This window comes from Salvelinus namaycush, unplaced genomic scaffold (assembly GCF_016432855.1).
Source record: "Salvelinus namaycush isolate Seneca unplaced genomic scaffold, SaNama_1.0 Scaffold480, whole genome shotgun sequence".
Taxonomy (NCBI): Eukaryota; Metazoa; Chordata; class Actinopteri; order Salmoniformes; family Salmonidae; genus Salvelinus; species Salvelinus namaycush.
In genome coordinates this window covers 60,953-84,643 of record NW_024061176.1, presented here as the reverse complement: position 1 = coordinate 84,643, position 23,691 = coordinate 60,953, and the positions used below count along the sequence as shown (strand labels likewise).

The 23,691-nt window shown below is 46.0% G+C and overlaps 1 protein-coding gene across 1 annotated transcript in view; it reads right to left on the bottom strand.

Annotated features, from left to right (window-relative positions):
• Positions 1-23,691, bottom strand: part of vwf (von Willebrand factor) — a gene marked incomplete at its 5' end in the record, with an annotated part of 113,917 nt that overhangs the window by 34,810 nt on the left and 55,416 nt on the right. The window contains 5 exons of the mRNA XM_038986448.1: positions 1,130-1,246; positions 5,489-5,638; positions 6,183-6,388; positions 16,965-17,069; positions 20,036-20,107. Of these exons, the coding sequence (XP_038842376.1) occupies positions 1,130-1,246; positions 5,489-5,638; positions 6,183-6,388; positions 16,965-17,069; positions 20,036-20,107 (650 nt within the window). The remainder of the gene's footprint in view (positions 1-1,129; positions 1,247-5,488; positions 5,639-6,182; positions 6,389-16,964; positions 17,070-20,035; positions 20,108-23,691) is intronic.

The window sequence follows — 23,691 nt, the reverse complement described above, 5'->3', positions numbered from 1 at the left end:
ATCTCTGGAAGACTGAAACAGGTTTCCCTCAAGAATTTCCCTGTATTTAGCATCATCCATCATTCCATCAATTCTGACCAGTTTCCCAGTCCCTGCAGATGAAAAACATCCCCTCAGCATGATGCTGCCACCACCATGCTTCACTGTGGGGATAGTGTTCTCGGGGTGATGAGAGGTGTTGGGTTTGCGCCAGACATAGCGTTTCCTTGATGGCCAAAAAGCTCAATTTTAGTCTCATCTGACCAGAGTACCTTCTTCCATATGTTTGGGGAGTCTCTCACATACCTTTTGGCGAACACCAAATGTGTTTGCTTATTTTTTTCTTTAAGCAATGGCTTTTTTTCTGGCCACTCTTTTGTAATGCCCAGCTCTGTGGAGTGTACGGCTTAAAGTGGTCCTATGGACAGATACTCCAATCTCCACTGTGGAGCTTTGCAGCTCCTTCAGGGTTGTCTTTGGTCTCTTTATTGCCTCTCTGATTAATGCCCTCCTTGCTGGTCTGTGAGTTTTGGTGGGCGGCCCTCTCTTGGCAGGTTTGTGTTGGTGCCATATTCTTTCCATTTTTTAATAATGGATTTAATGGTGATCTGTGGGATGTTCAAAGTTCAGATATTTTTTATAACACAACCCTGATCTGTACTCTCCACAACATTGGCCTGACCTGTTTGGAGAGCTCCTTGGTCTTCATGGTTGCTGTTGTTGGTGGTGCCACTTGCTTAGTGGTGTTGGAGACTCTGTGGCCTTTCAGAACAGGTATATATATACTGAGATCATGTGACAGATCATGTGACACTTAGATTGCACACAGGTGGACTTTTTTAACTAATAATGTGACTTCTGAAGGTAATCGGTTAAACCAGATCTTATTTTGGGACTTCATAGCAAAGGGGGTGAATACATATGCACACACGACTTTTCTGTTTGTTTACATGTTATTTTTTTCATTTCACTTCACCAATTTGGACTATTTTGTGTATGTCCATTACCTGAAATCCAAATAGAAATCAATTTAAATTACAGGTTGTAAGGCAACAAAATAGGAAAAACGCCAAGGGGGTTAATACTTTTGCAAGCCACTGTATGCTGATGTAAAAAGGACTTTATAAATAAATGTGATTGATTGATTGACCTCTCTGAGTCGTCCGTCTGTCTGTGAGTCTCCAGGTGTCTCTCCATCTGTCTCCACACAGCTGGTCTTCCTGCAGCTCCCACAACACTCACTGTCCGACCGCTGGTACACTGAGCCCTACACACACACAAATCAAATAAGTCATTTTATTTGTCACATGCACTGAGCACAACTGGTGTAGACTTTACCATGAAATACTTGTTTACTAGCCTTTCCTAACAATGCAGAGATTACAAATAATACAAGACAAATAAAATACAATACACAAGAATGGAGCTATATACAGGAAGTACCAGATCAATGTGGAGCTGTATACAGGGAGTACCAGATCAATGTGGAGCTATATACAGGAAGTACCAGATCAATGTGGAGCTATATACAGGAAGTACCAGATCAATGTGGAGCTATATACAGGAAGTTCCAGATATATGTGGAGCTATATGCAGGAGGTACCAGATCAATGTGGAGCTATATACAGGAAGTACCAGATCAATGTGGAGCTATATACAGGAAGTTCCAGATATATGTGGAGCTATATACAGGAAGTACCAGATCAATGTGGAGCTATATACAGGAAGTACCAGATCAATGTGGAGCTATATACAGGAAGTTCCAGATATATGTGGAGCTATATGCAGGAGGTACCAGATCAATGTGGAGCTATAAACAGGGAATACCAGATCAATGTGGAGTTGTATACAGGAAGTACCAGATCAATGTGGAGCTATATACAGGAGGTACCAGATCAATGTGGAGCTATATACAGGAAGTACCAGATCAATGTGGAGCTATATACAGGAGGTACCAGATCAATGTGGAGCTATATACAGGAAGTTCCAGATATATGTGGAGCTATATACAGGAAGTTCCAGATATATGTGGAGCTATATGCAGGAAGTTCCGGATCAATGTGGAGCTATATACAGGAAGTTCCAGATATATGTGGAGCTATATGCAGGAAGTTCCGGATCAATGTGGAGCTATATACAGGGAGTACCAGATCAATGTGGAGCTATATACAGGGAGTACCAGATCAATGTGGAGCTATATACAGGAAGTACCAGTACCAGATGAACATGTGTAATGTAAAGTGTGTGTAATGTATAGTGTCTATAGTGTATGTAATGTATAGTATGTATAGTGTGTATAGTATGTGTAATGTATAGTGTGTATAGTGTGTATAGTGTGTGTAATGTATGGTGTGTATAGTGTGTATAGTGTGTGTAATGTATAGTGTGTATAGTGTGTATAGTGTGTATAGTGTGTATAGTGTGTGTAATGTATAGTGTGTATAGTGTGTATAGTGTGTATAGTGTGTATAGTGTGTGTAATGTATAGTGTGTATAGTGTGTGTAATGTATAGTGTGTATAGTGTATGTAATGTATAGTATGTATAGTGTGTATAGTATGTGTATAGTATGTGTAATGTATAGTGTGTATAGTGTGTATAGTGTGTATAGTGTGTAAAGTGTGTATAGTGTGTGTAATGTATAGTGTGTATAGTGTGTATAGTGTTTGTAATGTATAGTGTGTATAGTATGTAATGTATAGTGTGTATAGTGTGTATAGTATGTAGTGTATAGTGTGTATAGTGTGTGTAATGTGTAGTGTGTATAGTGTGTATAGTGTTTGTAATGTATAGTGTGTATAGTGTTTGTAATGTATAGTATGTATAGTGTGTATAGTATGTAATGTATAGTGTGTATAGTGTTTGTAATGTATAGTGTGTATAGTGTGTATAGTATGTAATGTATAGTGTGTATAGTGTGTATAGTATGTAGTGTATAGTGTGTATAGTGTGTGTAATGTGTAGTGTGTATAGTGTGTATAGTGTGTATAGTGTGTTTAGTGTGTATAGTGTGTATAGTGTATGTAATGTATAGTGTGTATAGTGTGTATAGTGTGTGTAGTGTATAGTGTGTATAGTGTGTATAGTGTGTATAGTGTGTGTAATGTGTAGTGTGTATAGTGTGTATAGTGTGTGTAATGTATAGTGTGTATAGTGTGTATAGTGTGTGTAATGTGTAGTGTGTATAGTGTGTGTAATGTGTAGTGTTTATAGTGTGTGTAATGTGTAGTGTGTATAGTGTGTGTAATGTATAGTGTGTATAGTGTGTATAGTGTGTATAGTGTGTGCAATGTATAGTGTGTATAGTGTGTATAGTGTATGTAATGTATAGTGTGTATAGTGTGTATAGTGTGTATAGTGTGTATAGTGTGTATAGTGTATGTAATGTATAGTGTGTGTAATGTATAGTGTTTGTAATGTATAGTGTGTATAGTGTGTATAGTATGTAATGTATAGTGTGTATAGTGTGTATAGTATGTAATTTATAGTGTGTGTAGTGTGTGTATTGTGTGTAGTGTGTATAGTATGTATAGTGTGTGTAATGTATAGTGTGTATAGTGTGTATAGTGTGTATAGTGTGTGTAATGTATAGTGTGTATAGTGTGTGTAGTGTGTATAGTGTGTATAGTGTGTATAGGGTGTATAGTATGTATAGTGTGTATAGTGTGTAATGTATAGTGTGTATAGTATGTATAGTGTGTGTAATGTATAGTGTGTTTAGTGTGTATAGTGTGCGTAATGTATAGTGTGTATAGTGTGTATAGTATGTAATGTATAGTGTGTATAGTGTGTATAGTATGTAATTTATAGTGTGTGTAGTGTGTGTATTGTGTGTAGTGTGTATAGTATGTATAGTGTGTGTAATGTATAGTGTGTATAGTGTGTATAGTGTGTATAGTGTGTGTAATGTATAGTGTGTATAGTGTGTATAGTGTGTGTAGTGTGTATAGTGTGTATAGTGTGTATAGTGTGTATAGTATGTATAGTGTGTATAGTGTGTAATGTATAGTGTGTATAGTATGTATAGTGTGTGTAATGTATAGTGTGTTTAGTGTGTATAGTGTGCGTAATGTGTAGTGTTTATAGTGTGTGTAATGTGTAGTGTATATAATGTGTGTATTGTATAGTGTGTGTAATGTATAGTGTGTATAATGTATGGTGTAATGTATGGTGTGTGTAATGTATGGTGTGTGTAATGTATGGTGTAATGTATGGTGTGTGTAATGTATGGTGTTTTGTAATGTATAGTGTAATGTATGGTGTGTATAATGTATAGTGTTTTGTAATGTATAGTGTAATGTATGGTGTGTATAATGTATAGTGTTTTGTAATGTATAGTGTAATGTATGGTGTGTATAATGTATAGTGTTTTGTAATGTATGGTGTAATGTATGGTGTGTTTAATGTATTTTATTTTTTATATATATGTTTTTACCTTTATTTAACTAGCCAAATGAGTTAAGAACAAATTCTTATTTTCAATGACAGCCTACCGGGGAACAGTGGGTTAACTGCCTGTTCAGGGGAACAGTAGGTTAACTGCCTTGTTCAGGGGAACAGTGGGTTAACTGCCTGTTCAGGGGAACAGTGGGTTAACTGCCTTGTTCAGGGGAACAGTGGGTTAACTGCCTTGTTCAGGGGAACAGTGGGTTAACTGCCTTGTTCAGGGGAACAGTGGGCTAACTGCCTGTTCAGGGGAACAGTGGGTTAACTGCCTGTTCAGGGGAACAGTGGGCTAACTGCCTGTTCAGGGGAACAGTGGGTTAACTGCCTGTTCAGGGGAACAGTGGGTTAACTGCCTGTTCAGGGGAACAGTGGGTTAACTGCCTGTTCAGGGGAACAGTGGGCTAACTGCCTGTTCAGGGGAACAGTGGGTTAACTGCCTGTTCAGGGGAACAGTGGGTTAACTGCCTGTTCAGGGGAACAGTGGGCTAACTGCCTGTTCAGGGGAACAGTGGGTTAACTGCCTGTTCAGGGGAACAGTGGGTTAACTGCCTGTTCAGGGGAACAGTGGGTTAACTGCCTGTTCAGGGGAACAGTGGGCTAACTGCCTGTTCAGGGGAACAGTGGGTTAACTGCCTGCTCAGGGGAACAGTGGGTTAACTGCCTGCTCAGGGGAACAGTGGGTTAACTGCCTGTTCAGGGGAACAGTGGGTTAACTGCCTGTTCAGGGGAACAGTGGGTTAACTGCCTGTTCAGGGGCAGAACAACAGATTTGTACCTTGTCAGCTCGGGGATTCGAACAACCATTCGGTTACTAGCCCAACGCTCTAACCACTAGGATACGCTGCCGCCCGTGTAATGTGTAGTGTGTAATGTATGATGTGTATAGTGTGTTTATAGTGTGTAATGTGTGTAACATATAGTGTGTGTAATGTATAGTGTGTGTAATCTGTAGTGTACGTAATGTATAGTGTGTGTAATGTGTAGTGTATAGTATGTGTAATGTGTAGTGTGTGTAATGGGACACACTGAGCGATGTGCAGGTTAGTGTGTGTATATATAGTCACCAGAGGACAGGAGTGGTCACAGACAGGTGGGACACACTGAGCGATGTGCAGGTTAGTGTGTGTGTCCTGTTGATGGGTGCAGCTGCATTTCTCACAGCCCTCCTCCCATTGGCTCCCCACACGGTAGACCACGCCTCCTACCACACACACCTAAAGGAACAGAGAAACATTAGAGGAGTAAACACACACACACACACACACACACACACACACACCGTCTTGTACAGCTAACCTTTGTTGGGACATTCAATTCAGTCCCATTCAAAATCCTATTTCCCCTAACCCTAATCCTAACCCGTACTCTTACCCTAACCCTAACCTTAACCCTAACCCTAACCCTAACCCTAACCCAAAAACCTAAACTTTATCCTAACCCTAAACCTAAACCTAACCCTAGCTCCTAACCCTAACCCTACAACTAACCCTAGCTCCTAACCTTAATATTTAACTTAATTCTAACCTTAACACTAATTCTAACCTTAACCCTAAACCCCCTAGAAATAGCATTTGACCTTGTGGGGACTAACAAAATGTCCCCAGCTGGTCAACTTTTTGTTCGTTTACTATTCTTGTAGGGACTTCTGGTCCACACAAGAATAGTTAAACACGTCCACACACACACACACACACACACACACACACACACACACACACACACACACACACACACACACACACACACACACACACACACCTGGTCAGGCATGCAGGCGGTCTCGGTGCAGCCACAGTCATTGGTGGAGGAGGAAGTGATGAATCCAGGAGGACAGGAGTGGGTGGTGTTATGACAGTCACACAAACACTGGTACGAATCACAGCACTGCGTCTGTTTAACAGACAGCCGGCGGTGGGTGGGACAAGCAGGTGGAACCTGGAGAGAACACTCCTCTTTCTTACAGGCTGAGAGGGAGAGAGAGAGAGTGTGAGAGAGAGTGTGAGAGAGAGTGTGAGTGTGAGAGAGAGAGAGAGAGAGAACGTGTGTGTGAGAGAGAGAGAGCGAGAGAGAGAGTGAGTGAGTGAGTGAGAGAGAAAGAGAGAGATTATATTAGAGACACATATTTCCCTCAGATTTCCCCCAGGGGTATGCGCAATGGCGTCGGGGGTACGCCAAATAAAAATGTGATTCACATTTAAAAATACAAATAAATATATTTTTTTAGAAAAATTTGTTTTCTTCACATTTTCAAGCAGTACATGTATATTTGCCTACGGGGTTATACATTTGAGTGAGGTTTTTTTCTCGCCTGAGTAGCCTCATTCCACTGCAAAAAATAAAATGAAACCATCTAGTTTTCAGCAAAATAACAGCACAATGTCAAACACAGGTAGCCTAGTCAAATAATTAACATCCAATCACATTAACCGCTACTCTATCACGGGAAACCTTCACTCTTGCGCAGACATTTAGGAACGAAACATGACAATTTGAAATAATAAAGATGAGAATAAAGACGAGAATAAAGACGACTTTCGAGTAGTAAGACATGTATAAAAGCAACAGATACCATTAATAAGAAGTGGCTAGAAGCGTCTTATATGGTGAGCTACCGATTGGCTAGGACAGGCAAGCCCCATGCTATTGTGGAGGACTTAATTCTTCATTGCTGCCGCGGATATAGCTGGAAAAATGCTAGGGGAAAAGCCCCAAAAAACTATACAGGCAATGCCTTCATCAAAGGCATTCATACAAGCCAGTGAATTATATGTGTTACAGCTGGATGAGTCAACAGACGTGGCGGGCCTGGCACAGCTCCTGGTATATGTCCGTTACGTTTATGGGGGGTCAATTAACTTCTTTATGATAGGGGGCAGCATCTTCACTTTTGGATGAATTGCATGCCCATAGTGAACTGCATCCTACTCTGTCCCAGATGCTAATATATGCATAATATTATTACTATTGGATATAAAACACTCTGAAGTTTCTAAAACTGTTTGAATGATGTCTGTGAGTATAACAGAACTCATATGGCGGACAAAAACCTGAGAAAAAATGCAAACAGGAAGTGAGAATTCTGAGACTGGTCAATGTTCAACTCATCGCCTATTCAATTCCCTGTAAGATATGGATCTGTTTGCACTTCCTACGCCTTCCACTAGATGTCAACAGTCTGTAGAACGTGGAATGAAGCCTCTAGTGTGATGTGGGGCCGGATGGGAGGTGTTTCAGTCATTGGTCTGGCAGAATGCCAGTTCCTGGTCATGCGCTTTCCCCATGATATCGCCTTGCGTTCCATAACTTCTACAGACATGAAGGAATGCTCCGGTTGGAACGTTATTGGATATATATGATAACAACATCCTGAAGATTGATTCTCTACTTAGTTTGACCAGTTTATTCGACCTGTTATATAACTTTTTTAAGTTTTCGTCCGAGTTTGCCTGCATCTGCGCGAACGTTTGGACATGTGTACTACACATGCTAGCAAAAGTAGCTACTTAGACATAAGTAATGGACATTATCGAACAAATCTCCGCAGTCTGTAGGGCCTCGTCTTCCGGGTCGGCCACCAGGTCGGTGTCGGCGCGCTGCTGGAGCCGCGACAGTGCTGTCTCCTTCCTTTGCCCGGTCTCCCTACGGCCCTAAAGACTGCGGAGGCCCTGTTTACACACGTCTTCCGGCACTACGGGGTGCCTGAGGATATAGTGTCTGATCGAGGTCCCCAGTTCACGTCAAGGATCTGGAGGGCGTTCATGGAACGTCTGGGGATCTCGGTCAGCCTTACCTCGGGTTTTCACCCCGAGAGTAACGGGCAGGTGGAGAGAGTAAACCAGGATGTGGGTAGGTTTCTGCGGTCTTATTGCCAGGACCGGCTGGGGGAGTGGGAGGCGTTCATCCCCTGGGCAGAGATGGCCCAAAACTCGCATCGCCACTCCTCCACTAACCTCTCCCCCTTCCAGTGCGTACTGGGGTATCAGCCGGTTCTGGCACCTTGGCATCAGTGCCAGATCGAGGCTCCTGCGGTGGATGAATGGTTTAAGCGCTCGGAGGAGACCTGGGACGCCGCTCATGTGCACCTACAACGGGCTGTGAGGCGTCAGAAGGCGAGCGCCGACCGCCACTGCAATGAGACCGGGTCTGGCTCTCGACCCGAAACCTGCCCCTCTGCCTACCCTGCCGGAAGCTGGGCCCGCGGTTTGTGGGGCCATTCAAAGTCCTGAGGAGACTGAACGAGGTTTGCTACAGGTTACAGCTTCCCCCCGATTACCATATTAACCCCTCGTTCCATGTGTCTCTCCTCATGCCGGTGGTGGCTGGTCCACTCCAGGAGTCTAAGGTGCAGGAGGTTCCTCCGCCCCCTCTGGACATCGAAGGGGGCCACGGCGTATGCTGTTCGAGCCATACTGGACTCAAGGCGTCGGGCGAGGGGACTTCAGTACCTCGTGGAGTGGGAGGGGTACGGTCCGGAGGAGAGATGCTGGGTGCCGGTGGAGGACGTTTAGGACCCTTCGTTGCTGCGGGAGTTCACCGTCTCCATCCAGACTGCACTGCGCCTTGTCCTCCGGGTCGTCCCCGAGGTCGGTGTCGGCACGCTGCTGGAGCCGCGCGTCAAGTGGGTTACTGTCACGACTTCCGCCGAAGTCGGTCCCTCTCCTTGTTCGGGCGGCGTTTTGGCGGTCGACGTCACCGGCCTTCTAGCCATCGCCGATCCACTTTTCATTTTCCATTTGTTTTGTCTTTGTTTTACACACCTGGTTTCAATTCCCCAATTACATGTTCATTATTTAACCCTCTGTTTTCCCCATGGTTTTTGTGCGTGATTGTTTTATGTATGTTCGGTCCGTTATTGTGAGCTCGGTATTACGACATGTTATTGGAATATTTGAGTAAAGTTACTTGTGTTACTCATCTCTGCTGTCCTGGCTCCTCTGCACCAGCTACACCCAGACCACTACACATACTATTATTTTATATTATTATTACTATATTATTTTATTTATATTGACACTATCTATTTCTGATGTTGCTACTATGAAAGTAACCATTTGGCTGTACCGTTTACACCTTCTGTAGAGACCCATCTGCTTAGCAAGACTTAGCAAAATATTGACATATAAAATTAATATTGATATGTGACAATCCACAACAATATCATGTGACTGTATCAAGTGTCCACCACATAAACATATGGCGCATGCATCTGTTTATGTATTGTACATGTGCTTCTCCCTCAGGTTTCAACTCAGGTTGCATGGCCTTAACTTATGTATTGAATACTATGTGATAAGTGTGTGTGTAATAGTATATAAAGTATGGTAATGTACTGGCGTTAAGGCATTTGGGCAGTGGTGTTAAGTACTTCAGTAAAAATACTTTAAAGTACAACTTAAATATTTTTTGGGTATCTGTACATTACTTTACTATTTATATTTATGGCAACTTTTACTTTTACTTCATTACATTCCTAAAGAAAATAATGTACTTTTTACTCCATACACTTTCCCTGACACCCAAACGTACTTTTTACATTTTGACATGAAAATTGTCCAATTCACACACTTATCAAGAGAACAGCTCCGGTCATCCCTACTGCATTTGATCTGGCAGACTCACTAAACACAAATGCTTTGTTTGTAAATTATGTCTGAGTGTTAGAGTGTGCCCCTGGCTATCTGTCAATAAAAAATAAAAAAATACAATTGGGTCATCTGGTTTAATATAAGGAATTTAAAATGATTATACCTTTTACTTTTGATACTTAACAATTCCATTTATTTTTTATACCTAAATATTTTTTAAATCAAATACTTTGGGACTTTTACTCAAGTAGTATTTTACTGGGTGACTTTTACTTTTACTTCAGTCATTTTCTATTAAGGTATCTTTACATATAATGACAATTGAGTAGTTTTTCCACCACTGGATGTGGCCGGGGGTTTTAGCATTTCTTTCACATGACCCATCAATTTAGACCAGTGTGTCTGGGTAAGAGTCATCTAATATTTATATCATATTTATATCTGGACACTTCCTGTTTACCTGAATTGATCCTTATTGTAGGCTACTTCCACTTTTAGTCTTAATCTTTACTACACTACTCACTGTTTAGCACATGACCTCACATGTGAATCCTTAACGAGATGGGTGGGGCCGGCTTAAGAGGGTGTAAACAAAGGAGAGAGCTCTCCAGTAGGTGTACAAAAAATTCAAAGGCCCTTTTCTCAAAAATAAGTTAACAAGTTTATCAACTTTCAAAGCAGAATTACTTTCCCATTGTTCCTCAAAAATGCGGTGTATGATATACCATTTTGTAGGTCTGAGTCTCTACTTTTTACCAATGTAATTTTTTTTTCAAATGTTCAATACTTCAAAACCGAATGGTAGGTTCAGGAAGTCACAAAAATAGACGGGTGTTGGTTCAATTGTGATTTTAATGAATAGAGCCGTTTTGTTGCGTCAGTTTGTTTTCCTGTAATCACGGAGCGGTTTTTAGCAGAGTGGTTGGAAAGGACATGGAGCTCTGCTGTATGTTGTAGCTCTATGGAATAACTAATTGAAGACGGGGGAAAGTACACTTTTGTCAGAACAGCCTGGCTAAATATGCAGAAGTAACTCAACCGTCATAAAAGCTACATTCAAAGTTTGTTGTTTTAATTAAGAATTTCAAATTTCCTAGTGCAGTATATCCTTGTGTGTAACAAACGGATCATTTAATTTCATTTAGACAAAGCTTATTCATTGTTAAAAAATATCTGTTCAGATATTCAGATAGTCAGATAGATATCCAGATATTGTCACGAATACTACCGAAGGTGGCTCCCCTTCCTGTTCGGGTGGCGCTCGGCGGTCGTCGTCGCCGGTCTACTAGCTGCCACCGATCCCTTTGTCCTTTTCGTTTATGTCTGTCTAATTGTTTTCACCTGTTCCTTGTTGGGGTTTTGGGATGGGTACTATTTAGGTTAGTTTTGCCCGCTAGTGTTTGTGCGGGCTTATTAGTTGTTACGTGTGGTGATGTTGCGTATCTGTTTTTTTTTTTTTCGCTGTCCAGTGTTTGTAACAAGGTTTGGGGTTTGTGTAGCGCCAGTGTTTTGGGCATTCACCTGTCAAAGACACGACACACCCATGTTTGGACCTGTTACGTTTTCGAAGGACATTAAAGCGTTTTCCCGTACATTTCGCTCTCTGCAGTTGACTCCTCATTCATTTCACTCACCCGTCGTTACAGAAGCCCGCACCTTCAGATGGAGTCAGCAGGAGCAGCGACCACCCCTCTCCCCACGATGGAGGAGAGAGTCCTTCATCATACGTCCATCCTCCATCGCATTGGATCAGCAATGGATCAGATGATGGAGAGGATGGACCGTTGGGAGAGGAGTGGTCTCCCTACTACCCCACCTACCCTCCCACCAGCAACTCTACCATCTCCTCCAGCGGGATCCGGTGCCAGCGCCCTGCGCATCACGCCTCCGAGGGAGTACGATGGAGCAGCGGTCGGGTGCCAGGGATTTCTGGTACAACTTGATCTCTACCTGGCCACCATTCGGCCTGCTCCCTCGGACGAGGAGAGCGTGAGTGTCCTCGTTTCCTGCCTGACGGGTAGGGCCCTGGAGTGGGCCAACGCCGTCTGGAATGGGCCCGACTCAGCGAGGGGTCACTACCTGGAGTTCACCCGCCGTTTCCGGGCTTTGTTCGATCATCCCCCGGATGGCCGAGCGGCGGGTGAGAGGTTGTTCCATCTCCGGCAGGGGACGAGGAGCGCGCAGGATTTTGCATTGGACTTCCGAACTTTGGCCGCTGGAGCAGGGTGGAACGACAGGGCCCTGATAGACCATTACAGGTGTAGCCTAAGAGAGGACATCCGCAGGGAGCTGGCTTGTCGGGACACTACGCTCAGCTTGGATGAGCTGATTGACATGTCAATCTGGCTAGACCATCTGCTGGCTGCTCGCGGACGTTCTGAAAGGGTCCTTTCAGTTCCACCTCCTGCCCCCCCCGCTCCCATTCCTATGGAGCTAGGAGGGGCTGCGTCTAGGGAGACCGGAGGAGGAGGCTCCTCCTGTACCCAGTGTGGCCGGAGAGGGCACACTTCCGGTCGGTGCTGGAGGAGTCCATCTGGGAGTCGAGAGGGCAGGCAGAACACTCCTCGGTCACCCCAGGTGAGTCAGCACCACACTCTCCCAGAGCTTCCTGTTGGTCACATGTTTTTGTTAATCTGTTTTCTAAGGTTTTTCCCATCTCTCCAGCATAAGGCGCTAGTCGATTCAGGCGCAGCAGGGAATGTTATTGATCGCGGACTCGCCCAGAGGTTGAGGATTCCGTTAGTCAAGGTAGACCCCCCCCTTCCCCGTGCACTCCTTAGATAGTCGACCGTTAGGGTCAGGGCTGGTCAGGGAAGCCACGATTCCTCTGGAGATGATGACGCAGGGAAATCCTAAGGAGCGGATTAGTCTGTTCCTTATCGATTCACCTGCATTTCCGGTGGTGCTGGGGATTCCCTGGCTGGCTATTCACAATCCTACTATTTCGTGGAGACAGGGAGCTCTCCAGGGGTGGTCTGATGAGTGTTCAGGCAGGTGTTTAGGAGTTTCCATCGGTGCGACAACGGTGGAGAGTCCAGACCAGGTTTCCACCGTGCGCATTCCTGCTGAGTATGCCGATTTGGCTATCGCCTTCAGTAAGAGGAAGGCGACCCTATTACCACCCCATCGACAGGGGGATTGCGTGATAAACCTCCAGGTAAACGCTGCACTCCCCAGGAGTCACGTGTATCCGTTGTCCCAGGAGGAGACGTTGGCTATGGAGACATATGTCACGGAAGCTCTGGGACAGGGGTACATTCGGCCCTCCATGTCACCCGTCTCCTCGAGTTTCTTTTTTGTGAAGAAAAAGGAGGGTGGTTTGTGTCCGTGTATTGATTATCGAGGTCTAAATTCCATCACTGTGGGTTTTAGTTACCCACTACCTCTCATGGAATCATTTCACGGGGCGCGATTCTTCACGAAATTGGACCTCAGGAGCGCATATAATCTGGTGCGTATTCGGGAGGGAGATGAGGGGAAAACCGCGTTTAGTACCACATCTGGCCATTATGAGTACCTCGTCATGCCGTACGGGTTAAAGAATGCTCCAGCCATTTTTCAATCCTTCGTTGATGAGATTCTCAGAGACCTGCATGGACAGGGTGTAGTGGTGTATATTGACGACATCTTGATCTACTCCGCTACACGCGCCGAGCATGTGTCTCTGGTGCGCAAGGTTCTTTGGCGACTGCTGGAGCATGACCTGTACGTGAAGGCAGAGAAATGTGAGTTTTCCAAACGAGCCGTTTCCTTCCTGGGTTATCGCATTTCCACCTCGGGGGTGGTAATGGAGGGTGACCGCGTCAAAGCCGTGCGTAATTGGCCGACTCCGACCACGGTAAAGGAGGTGCAGCGGTTCTTAGGGTTTGCCAATTACTACCGGAGGTTTATCCGGGGTTTTGGTCAGGTGGCGGCCCCTATTACCTCACTGCTGAAGGGTGGGCCGGTGCGCTTGCAGTGATCAGCACAGGCGGACGGAGCTTTCCGTCGTTTGAAGGCGCTGTTCACCAACGCGCCAGTGTTGGCGCATCCTCACCCTTCTTTGGCATTCATAGTTGAGGTGGACGCATCCGGGGCTGGGGTTGGGGCTGTGCTCTCCCAGCGCTCGGGTACGCCACCGAAGCTCCGCCCCTGTGCTTTTTTTTCGAAAAAGCTCGGGCCAGCGGAGTGGAATTATGATGTGGGGGATAGGGAGTTGTTGGCCATGGTTAAGGCTCTGAAGATGTGGAGACACTGGCTTGAGGGGGCTAAGCACCCTTTCCTCATCTGGACTGACCACCGTAACCTGGAGTATATCCGATCAGCTAGGAGACTGAATCCTCGTCAGGCAAGGTGGGCCATGTATTTCACCCGATTTCGTTTTACGATTTCGTATCGACCAGGTTCCCTCAATACTAAGGCCGACGCGCTGTCCCGACTATACGACACTGATGACCGGTCCATCGATCCTACTCCCATCATTCCGGCTGCCAAGCTGGTAGCACCGGTAGTATGGGAGGTGGACGCGGACATCGAGCGGGCACTAAGGGAGGAACCTGCGCCTCCACAGTGCCCGGAGGGTCGTAGGTATGTGCCGCTCGCTGTTCGTGATCAATTGATTCGATGGGCTCATAGTCTACCCTCGTCAGGTCACCCGGGTATTTCGAGGACGGTGCGAAGTCTTAGAGGGAAGTACTGGTGGTCTACCTTGGTGAGAGATGTGCGATTCTATGTCTCCTCCTGTTCGGTTTGCGCCCAGAGTAAGGCTCCTAGGCATTTGCCATGATCGAAATTACAACCCCTCCCCGTTCCACAACGGCCGTGGTCCCATCTATCGGTGGATTTTCTTACTGATCTTCCCCTGTCTCAGGGGAACACGACGATCCTGGTTGTTGTGGATCGGTTCTCTAAGTCCTGCCGTCTTATCCCGTTGCCCGGTCTCCCTACGGCCCTGCAGACTGCGGCGGCACTATTCACCCATGTCTTCCGGCACTACGGGGTGCCCGAGGATATCATTTCTGATCGGGGTCCCCAGTTCACGTCCAGAGTATGGAAGGCGTTTATGGAGCGTCTGGGGGTCTCGGTCAGCCTGACCTCGGGTTATCACCCGGAGAGTAATGGGCAGGTGGAGAGAGTGAACCAGGAGGTGGGTAGGTTTCTGCGGTCGTATTGCCAGGACCGGCCAGGGGAGTGGTCAAGATACATCCCCTGGGCAGAGATGGCCCAGAACTCACTAAGCCACTCCTCTACCAACATGGCACCATTTGAGTGTGTGTTGGGGTACCAGCCGGTTCTGGCACCATGGCATCAGAGCCAGACCGAGGCTGCTGCGGTGGAGGAGCGCTCTAAGGAGACCTGGAGAGCCGTCCAGGAGTCATTGCGTCAGGCGAGTGGACGGCAGAAGAAGAGCGCTGACCGTCACCGCAGTGAGGCCCCCGTGTTTGCACCGGGGGATAGGGTCTGGCTCTCGACCCGAAACCTGCCCCTCCGCCTGCCCTGCCGGAAGCTGGGTCCGCAGTGTGTAGGGCCATTTAAAGTCCTGAGGAGAATAAACGAGGTGTGTTATCGATTGTTACTTCCTTCGTATTATCGTATTAACCCCTCGTTTCATGTGTCTCTCCTCAGGCCGGTGGTAGCTGGTCCCATGCAGGAAGGTGAGGTTCCGGAGGTCCCTCCGCCCCCTCTGGACATAGAGGGGTCCCCGGCGTACACGATACGGTCCATTCTGGACTCCAGACGCCGGGTGAGGGGCCTGCAGTACCTCGTGGACTGGGAGGGGTACGGGCCGGAGGAGGTGCTGGGTCCCGGTGGGGGATATATTGGATCCAACTATACTAAGGGAATTCCATCGCCTCCATCCGGATCGCCCTGCACCTCGCCCCCGGGGTCGTCGCGCTGGGGGGGCCGCGCGTCAGGAGGGGAGTACTGTCACGAATACTACCGAAGGTGGCTCCCCTTCCTGTTTGGGTGGCGCTCGGCGGTCGTCGTCGCCGGTCTACTAGCTGCCACCGATCCCTTTTTCCTTTTCGTTTATGTCTGTCTAATTGTTTTCACCTGTTCCTTGTTGGGGTTTTGGGATGGGTACTATTTAGGTTAGTTTTGCCCGCTAGTGTTTGTGTGGGCTTATTAGTTGTTACGTGTGGTGATGTTGCGTGACTGTTTTTGGGTTTTTCGCTGTCCAGTGTTTGTAACAAGGTTTGGGGTTTGTGTAGCGCCAGTGTTTTGGGCATTCACCCATGTTTGGACCTGTTACGTTTTCGAAGGACATTAAAGCGTTTTCCCGTACATTTCGCTCTCTGCAGTTGACTCCTCATTCATTTCACTCACCCGTCGTTACAGATATCCAGATAGTGAGATATCCAGATAGTCAGATAGATATCCAGATATCCAGATAGTCAGATATCCAGATAGTCAGATATCCAGATAGATTTTAGCCAGCAGCATACCAACCTGCATATCACTTGCTTATGAAGCTAAGCAGGGTTGGTCCTGGTCAGTCCCTGGATGGGAGACCAGATGCTGCTGGAACTGGTGTTGAAGGGCCAGTAGGAGGCACTCTTTCCTCTGGTCTAAAAAATATCGCAATGCACCAGGGCAGGGATTGGGGACACTGCCCTGTGTAGGGTGCCATTTTTCGGATGGGACGTTAAACGGGTGTCCTGGTTCTCTGAGGTCTTTAAAGATCCCATGGCACTTATTGTAAGAGTAGGGGTGTTAACCCTGGTGTCCTGGCTAAATTCCCAATCTGGCCCTCAAACCATCACAGTCACCTAATAATCCCCAGTTTACAATTGGCTCATTCATCCCCCCTCCTCTCCCCTGTAACTATTCCCCAGGTCGTTGCTGTAAATGAGAACGTGTTATCAGTCAACTTACCTGGTAAAATAACAGATAAATAAAAAATTAAATATCCAGATAGTCAGATAGTCACCCTTAATAGAGATCATGTAATTCAGAATGTGTGTGTCTTTCTCACCACAGTGATGAATGGGTTGACACTCTCCAGGGTTAGTCAGCACCACAGTCAGACCGTCTTCACAACGAGGAACCTCCGGCAGCTGGCAACTTACCAGGTCACACACTACACACAGTAGACACATAAAAATACACCACACACAACCCAACTGTGTACACAAACACATAGTATTACAGTAGTATTAGTGTAGTCCAATTTAGTACTGTATAGAATAGTGTTTTAGTATTTTAATATTGTAGTACGTACCACTGTCACACCCTGATCTGTTTCACCTGTCTTTGTGCTTGTCTCCAACCCCCACCAAGTGTCTCCCATCTCCCCTCATCATCCCCTGTGTATTTAAACCTGTTTTCTCTGTTTGTCTGTTGCATGTTCGCATGTTGGCGGCTGAGAGTGCCTGGAACCTGGAAGCATTGTTCGACATGTTCCTTCACGGATTATCGGAGGTGGTCATAAATGAGCTTGCAGCCCGGGAGCTGCCCTTGGACCTTGACACCCTCATTGCCTTGAAAATCCGAATCGATGGGCGGCTTCGAGAACATAGGACGGAGAGGGAATCTGAGTCCTGTCACCCTCGTTCGCCCTCGATTCCCACCTTGCTTCCGAAGAATCCCGGAGACCCCCAAAGTCTACATGTCCGTCCCCGAAGTCTACATGAACCCGACATCACCCGAGTTCTCTCAGGAATCACCGAAGTCCAGACACCTGGGCAGGGCTAGACTGACTCCGGCTGAGCGCTTACGCCGACTCCACACCCAGAGCTGCCTATATTGTGGAAGTAGAGAACATTTCGTAGCTACCGGCCCATTAAAAACCAGGCTCATTAAGATGGGGAAAGTACTCTGGTGGGCCTTATGGAGAACTTTTCCTCTCCCCTTACTCACACCCCTTTCCATGCCATCCTGTTGTGGGGGAATCATTAGAAATCTCTCTGGGTACTCATCGACTCTGGGGCCGATGAGAGTTTTTTGGACGCTACTCTGATGTCTGAGCTGGGCATCCCCACTCAGCCCCTCTCCATTCCCATGGACGTTAGACCGCTGGACAGGCGCTCTATAGGCCGGGTCACTCACAATACCACTCCTATCAACCTACGAGTGTCAGGGAACCACAGCGACGCAATCCAATTTATGCTGATTAATCAGGTTCCCGTGGTATTGGGATTATCTTGGCTCCAGTGACACAATCCCATTAGAAACTGGACTGCTGGTGCCATTATGGGCTGAAGCCCGTTCTGCCACGCCCATTGTCTGAAGTCAGCGCAGCCTGCCCAGGGACGTATTCCTGTGGGCTCGGAAGTTTCCCCGGACCTCTCCGCCATTCCCGCGGAGTTCCAGGACATCCAGGAGGTGTTCAGTAATGCCACTTAGTTTCCAAGGCACTGACCCAATGACTGCGGGGTTGACCTTCTCCCAGGCACCACTCCGCCCTGGGGACGACTGTACTTTCTGTCGGGTCCGGAGACCAAAGCTATGGAGACCTACATTGAGGACTCCCTAGCTGCATGGTTCATCCGTCCTTCTGCATCCCCCACCGGTGCAGGGATCTTCTTTGTGGAGAAGAAGGACAAAACCCTGCACCCGTGCATCAACTACCGGGGCCTCAATAACATCACGGGGAAGAATCGCTACCTGCTACCACTCATCTCGACGGCCTTCGAGACGCTCCAGGGGGACACCGTGTTCTCCAAGCTGGACCTACGGAACACCTACCACCTGGTGCGGATACGGGAATGGGACGAGTGGAAGACTGCCTTCAACACCGCCAGTGGTCATTACGAGTGTCTGGTCATGCCATTTGGCCTTACCAACGCCCCAACTGTGTTCCAGGCTCTGGTTATTGATATTCTCTGTGACATGTTGAACCGGTTCGACTTCGACTACCTCGACGACATCCTCATCTTCTCCCGCTACACCCAAGAACACGTGCTCCACGTCTGACAGGTTCCAACGCCTCCTGGAGAACCAGCTTTTTGTAAAAGCAGAGCAGTGCGGATTCTATCGCTTCACCATCCCCTTCCTGGGTTACACCATTGCTGCAGGGAATGTACAGATGGATCCCGGGAAGGTGAGAGCGGTGGTGGATTGGCCCCAGCCTACGTCCAGGGTGCAGCTACAAAGTTTCCTGGGATTCGCCAACTCTTATCAACACTTTATCTGGGGTTACAGCACCCTGGCTTCCCCCATCTATACTCACCACTTCCAAGGTTCCGTTCACGTGGTCCCCAGCTGCTGACCGGATGTTCCGGGATCTCAAACACCGTTTCACCACAGCTCCCATCTTGGTTCATCCTGACCCATCCCGCGAGTTCGTGATGGAGGCCACTGCTTCGGATGTCCGAGTGGGGGCTGTCCTGTCCCAGCGTTCTGCCCTGGACCTGAAGTTACAACCCTGCGCCTTCTTCTCCCATTGCCTAAACGATGTGGGGAATTGTGACCTACTCGCGGTGAAGATGGCGTTGGAGGAGTGGAGGCACTGGCTGGAGGGGGCGGAACATCCGTTCATTGTGTGGGCCGACTACAAGAACCTGGAATATCTCTGCACCGCCAAGCGTCTAAATTCCAGGCAAGCTATGTGGGCCCTGCTTTTCACCCGGTTCAACTTCTCCCTCTCCTACCAACCAGGATCCAAGAACATTTAGCTGGATGCGCTGTCATGCCGCTATAGCCCTGCAGCTACCACACTGGTACTCCGGACAACACTCGAACTGTATTAATGTATTGTTGTATTTTATTGTATACAGTATGGTACAGTAATCTGGTGTGGTGTAGTATTATAATATATTGTAGGTATAGTAATTTAGTAGTGTAGTGTTATAATATACAGTATATATTAGTATAATATTCTAGTAGTGTAGTATTGTCAAGAAAATATATATTAGTAGAGTATTCTAGTAGTGTAGTATTATAATATTGTATCAAACATTTCACTACACCCGCAATAACATCTGTATGTGACCAATACATTTGATTTGATTTAATACACAGTATATATTACTATAGTATTCTAGAACTGTAGTATTCTAATATACCATATATATTAGTAAAGAATTCTAGTAATGTAGTACATACCACACTCGTATTCCGGACAACACTTGGACTCCCTCTTCTCCCTCAGAACCTCACATGGTCCACACGCTGGAGCTACACACCCACACACACGCACACACACGCACACACACGCACACACACGCACACACACATTCTCCACTGAGTATGTGTGTTGATGAGTGTATCCCGTATGTCTATGTGTGTGTGTGTGTGTGTGTGTGTATGGATGGAAGGATGGATAGATGGATGGATGGATGTACATTTGAATGGATGGATGGATGGATGTACATTTGGATGGATGGATGGATGGATAAAATGGACGTACAGTGCCCTGATAAAGTATTTGGCACCTTTCTCTATTTTTTCATATTTTTGATACTGAATGTTATCAGGGCTTCAACCAAAACCTAACATTAGATAAAGAGAACCTGAATTTGCAAATAACACAAAAAATATATACTTTTTAAACATTTGTATTAACTAAGTTAAGCAACACCCAATTCCTCTGTGTGAAAAAGTCATTTCCCCTTACACTCAATAACTGGTCGTGCTACCTTTAGCTGCAATGACTGCTACCAAATGCTTCCTGTAGTTGTTGATCAGCCCACCTTTAGCTGTAATGACTCCAACGAAACACTTCCTGTAGTTGTTGATCAGTCCACCTTTAGCTGTAATGACTGCTACCAAACGCTTCCTGTAGTTGTTGATCAGTCCACCTTTAGCTGTAATGACTGCTACCAAACACTTCCTGTAGTTGTTGATCAGTCCACCTTTAGCTGTAATGACTGCTACCAAACGCTTCCTGTAGTTGTTGATCAGTCCACCTTTAGCTGTAATGACTCCAACCAAACACTTCCTGTAGTTGTTGATCAGTCCACCTTTAGATGCAATGACTCCCATCAAACACTTCCTGTAGTTGTTGATCAGTCCACCTTTAGCTGCAATGACTGATACCAAACGCTTCCTGTAGTTGTTGATCAGTCCACCTTTAGCTGTAATGACTGATACCAAACGCTTCCTGTAGATGTTGATCAGTCCACCTTTAGCTGTAATGACTCCAACCAAACACTTCCTGTAGTTGTTGATCAGTCCACCTTTAGCTGTAATGACTCCAACCAAACACTTCCTGTAGTTGTTGATCAGTCCACCTTTAGCTGTAATGACTCCAACCAAACACTTCCTGTAGTTGTTGATCAGTCCACCTTTAGCTGTAATGACTCCAACCAAACACTTCCTGTAGTTGTTGATCAGTCCACCTTTAGCTGTAATGACTCCAACCAAACACTTCCTGTAGTTGTTGATCAGTCCGCCTTTAGCTGTAATGACTCCCATCAAACACTTCCTGTAGTTGTTGATCAGTCCACCTTTAGCTGTAATGACTCCAACCAAACACTTCCTGTAGTTGTTGATCAGTCCACCTTTAGCTGTAATGACTCCAACCAAACACTTCCTGTAGTTGTTGATCAGTCCACCTTTAGCTATAATGACTCCAACCAAACACTTCCTGTAGTTGTTGATCAGTCCACCTTTAGCTGTAATGACTCCAACCAAACACTTCCTGTAGTTGTTGATCAGTCCACCTTTAGCTGCAGTGACTGCTACCAAACACTTCCTGTAGTTGTTGATCAGTCCACCTTTAGCTGTAATGACTGCAACCAAACGCTTCCTGTAGTTGTTGATCAGTCCACCTTTAGCTGCAGTGACTGCTACCAAACACTTCCTGTAGTTGTTGATCAGTCCACCTTTAGCTGTAATGACTCCAACCAAACACTTCCTGTAGTTGTTGATCAGTCCACCTTTAGCTGCAGTGACTGCTACCAAACACTTCCTGTAGTTGTTGATCAGTCCACCTTTAGCTGCAGTGACTGCTACCAAACACTTCCTGTAGTTGTTGATCAGTCCACCTTTAGCTGTAATGACTGCTACCAAACACTTCCTGTAGTTGTTGATCAGTCCACCTTTAGCTGTAATGACTGCTACCAAACGCTTCCTGTAGTTGTTGATCAGCCCACTTTTAGCTGTAATGACTGCTACCAAACGCTTCCTGTAGTTGTTGATCAGTCCACCTTTAGCTGTAATGACTGCTACCAAACGTTTCCTGTAGTTGTTGATCAGTCCACCTTTAGCTGTAATGACTGCTACCAAACGTTTCCTGTAGTTGTTGATCAGTCCACCTTTAGCTGCAGTGACTGCTACCAAACACTTCCTGTAGTTGTTGATCAGTCCACCTTTAGCTGTAATGACTCCAACCAAACACTTCCTGTAGTTGTTGATCAGTCCACCTTTAGCTGTAATGACTGCTACCAAACGCTTCCTGTAGTTGTTGATCAGTCCACCTTTAGCTGTAATGACTCCAACCAAACACTTCCTGTAGTTGTTGATCAGTCCACCTTTAGCTGTAATGACTCCAACCAAACACTTCCTGTAGTTGTTGATCAGTCCACCTTTAGCTGTAATGACTCCAACCAAACACTTCCTGTAGTTGTTGATCAGTCCACCTTTAGCTGCAGTGACTGCTACCAAACGCTTCCTGTAGTTGTTGATCAGTCCACCTTTAGCTGTAATGACTCCAACCAAACACTTCCTGTAGTTGTTGATCAGTCCACCTTTAGCTGCAGTGACTGCTACCAAACACTTCCTGTAGTTGTTGATCAGTCCACCTTTAGCTGTAATGACTCCAACCAAACACTTCCTGTAGTTGTTGATCAGTCCACCTTTAGCTGCAGTGACTGCTACCAAACACTTCCTGTAGTTGTTGATCAGTCCACCTTTAGCTGCAGTGACTGCTACCAAACACTTCCTGTAGTTGTTGATCAGTCCACCTTTAGCTGCAGTGACTGCTACCAAACACTTCCTGTAGTTGTTGATCAGTCCACCTTTAGCTGTAATGACTGCTACCAAACGCTTCCTGTAGTTGTTGATCAGCCCACTTTTAGCTGTAATGACTCCCATCAAACACTTCCTGTAGTTGTTGATCAGTCCACCTTTAGCTGTAATGACTGCTACCAAACGCTTCCTGTAGTTGTTGATCAGTCCACCTTTAGCTGTAATGACTGCTACCAAACACTTCCTGTAGTTGTTGATCAGTCCACCTTTAGCTGCAGTGACTGCTACCAAACACTTCCTGTAGTTGTTGATCAGTCCACCTTTAGCTGTAATGACTGCTACCAAACACTTCCTGTAGTTGTTGATCAGTCCACCTTTAGCTGCAGTGACTGCTACCAAACGCTTCCTGTAGTTGTTGATCAGTCCACCTTTAGCTGTAATGACTGCTACCAAACGCTTCCTGTAGTTGTTGATCAGTCCACCTTTAGCTGTAATGACTGCTACCAAACGCTTCCTGTAGTTGTTGATCAGTCCACCTTTAGCTGTAATGACTGCTACCAAACACTTCCTGTAGTTGTTGATCAGTCCACCTTTAGCTGCAGTGACTGCTACCAAACACTTCCTGTAGTTGTTGATCAGTCACTGTGGAGGAGCCAACTCTTCAGAACTGCTGGAACTCAGAAACATTTGTGGCTTTTCAAGCATGAACTGCTCGTTTCAAGTCTTGCTACAACATCTCAATTGGGATTAGGCCTGGACTTTGTCTAGGCCATTCCAAAACATCAAATTTGTTGCTTTTTAACCATTTCCATGTAGACTTGTTTGTGTGATTTGGATCATTGTCTTGCTGC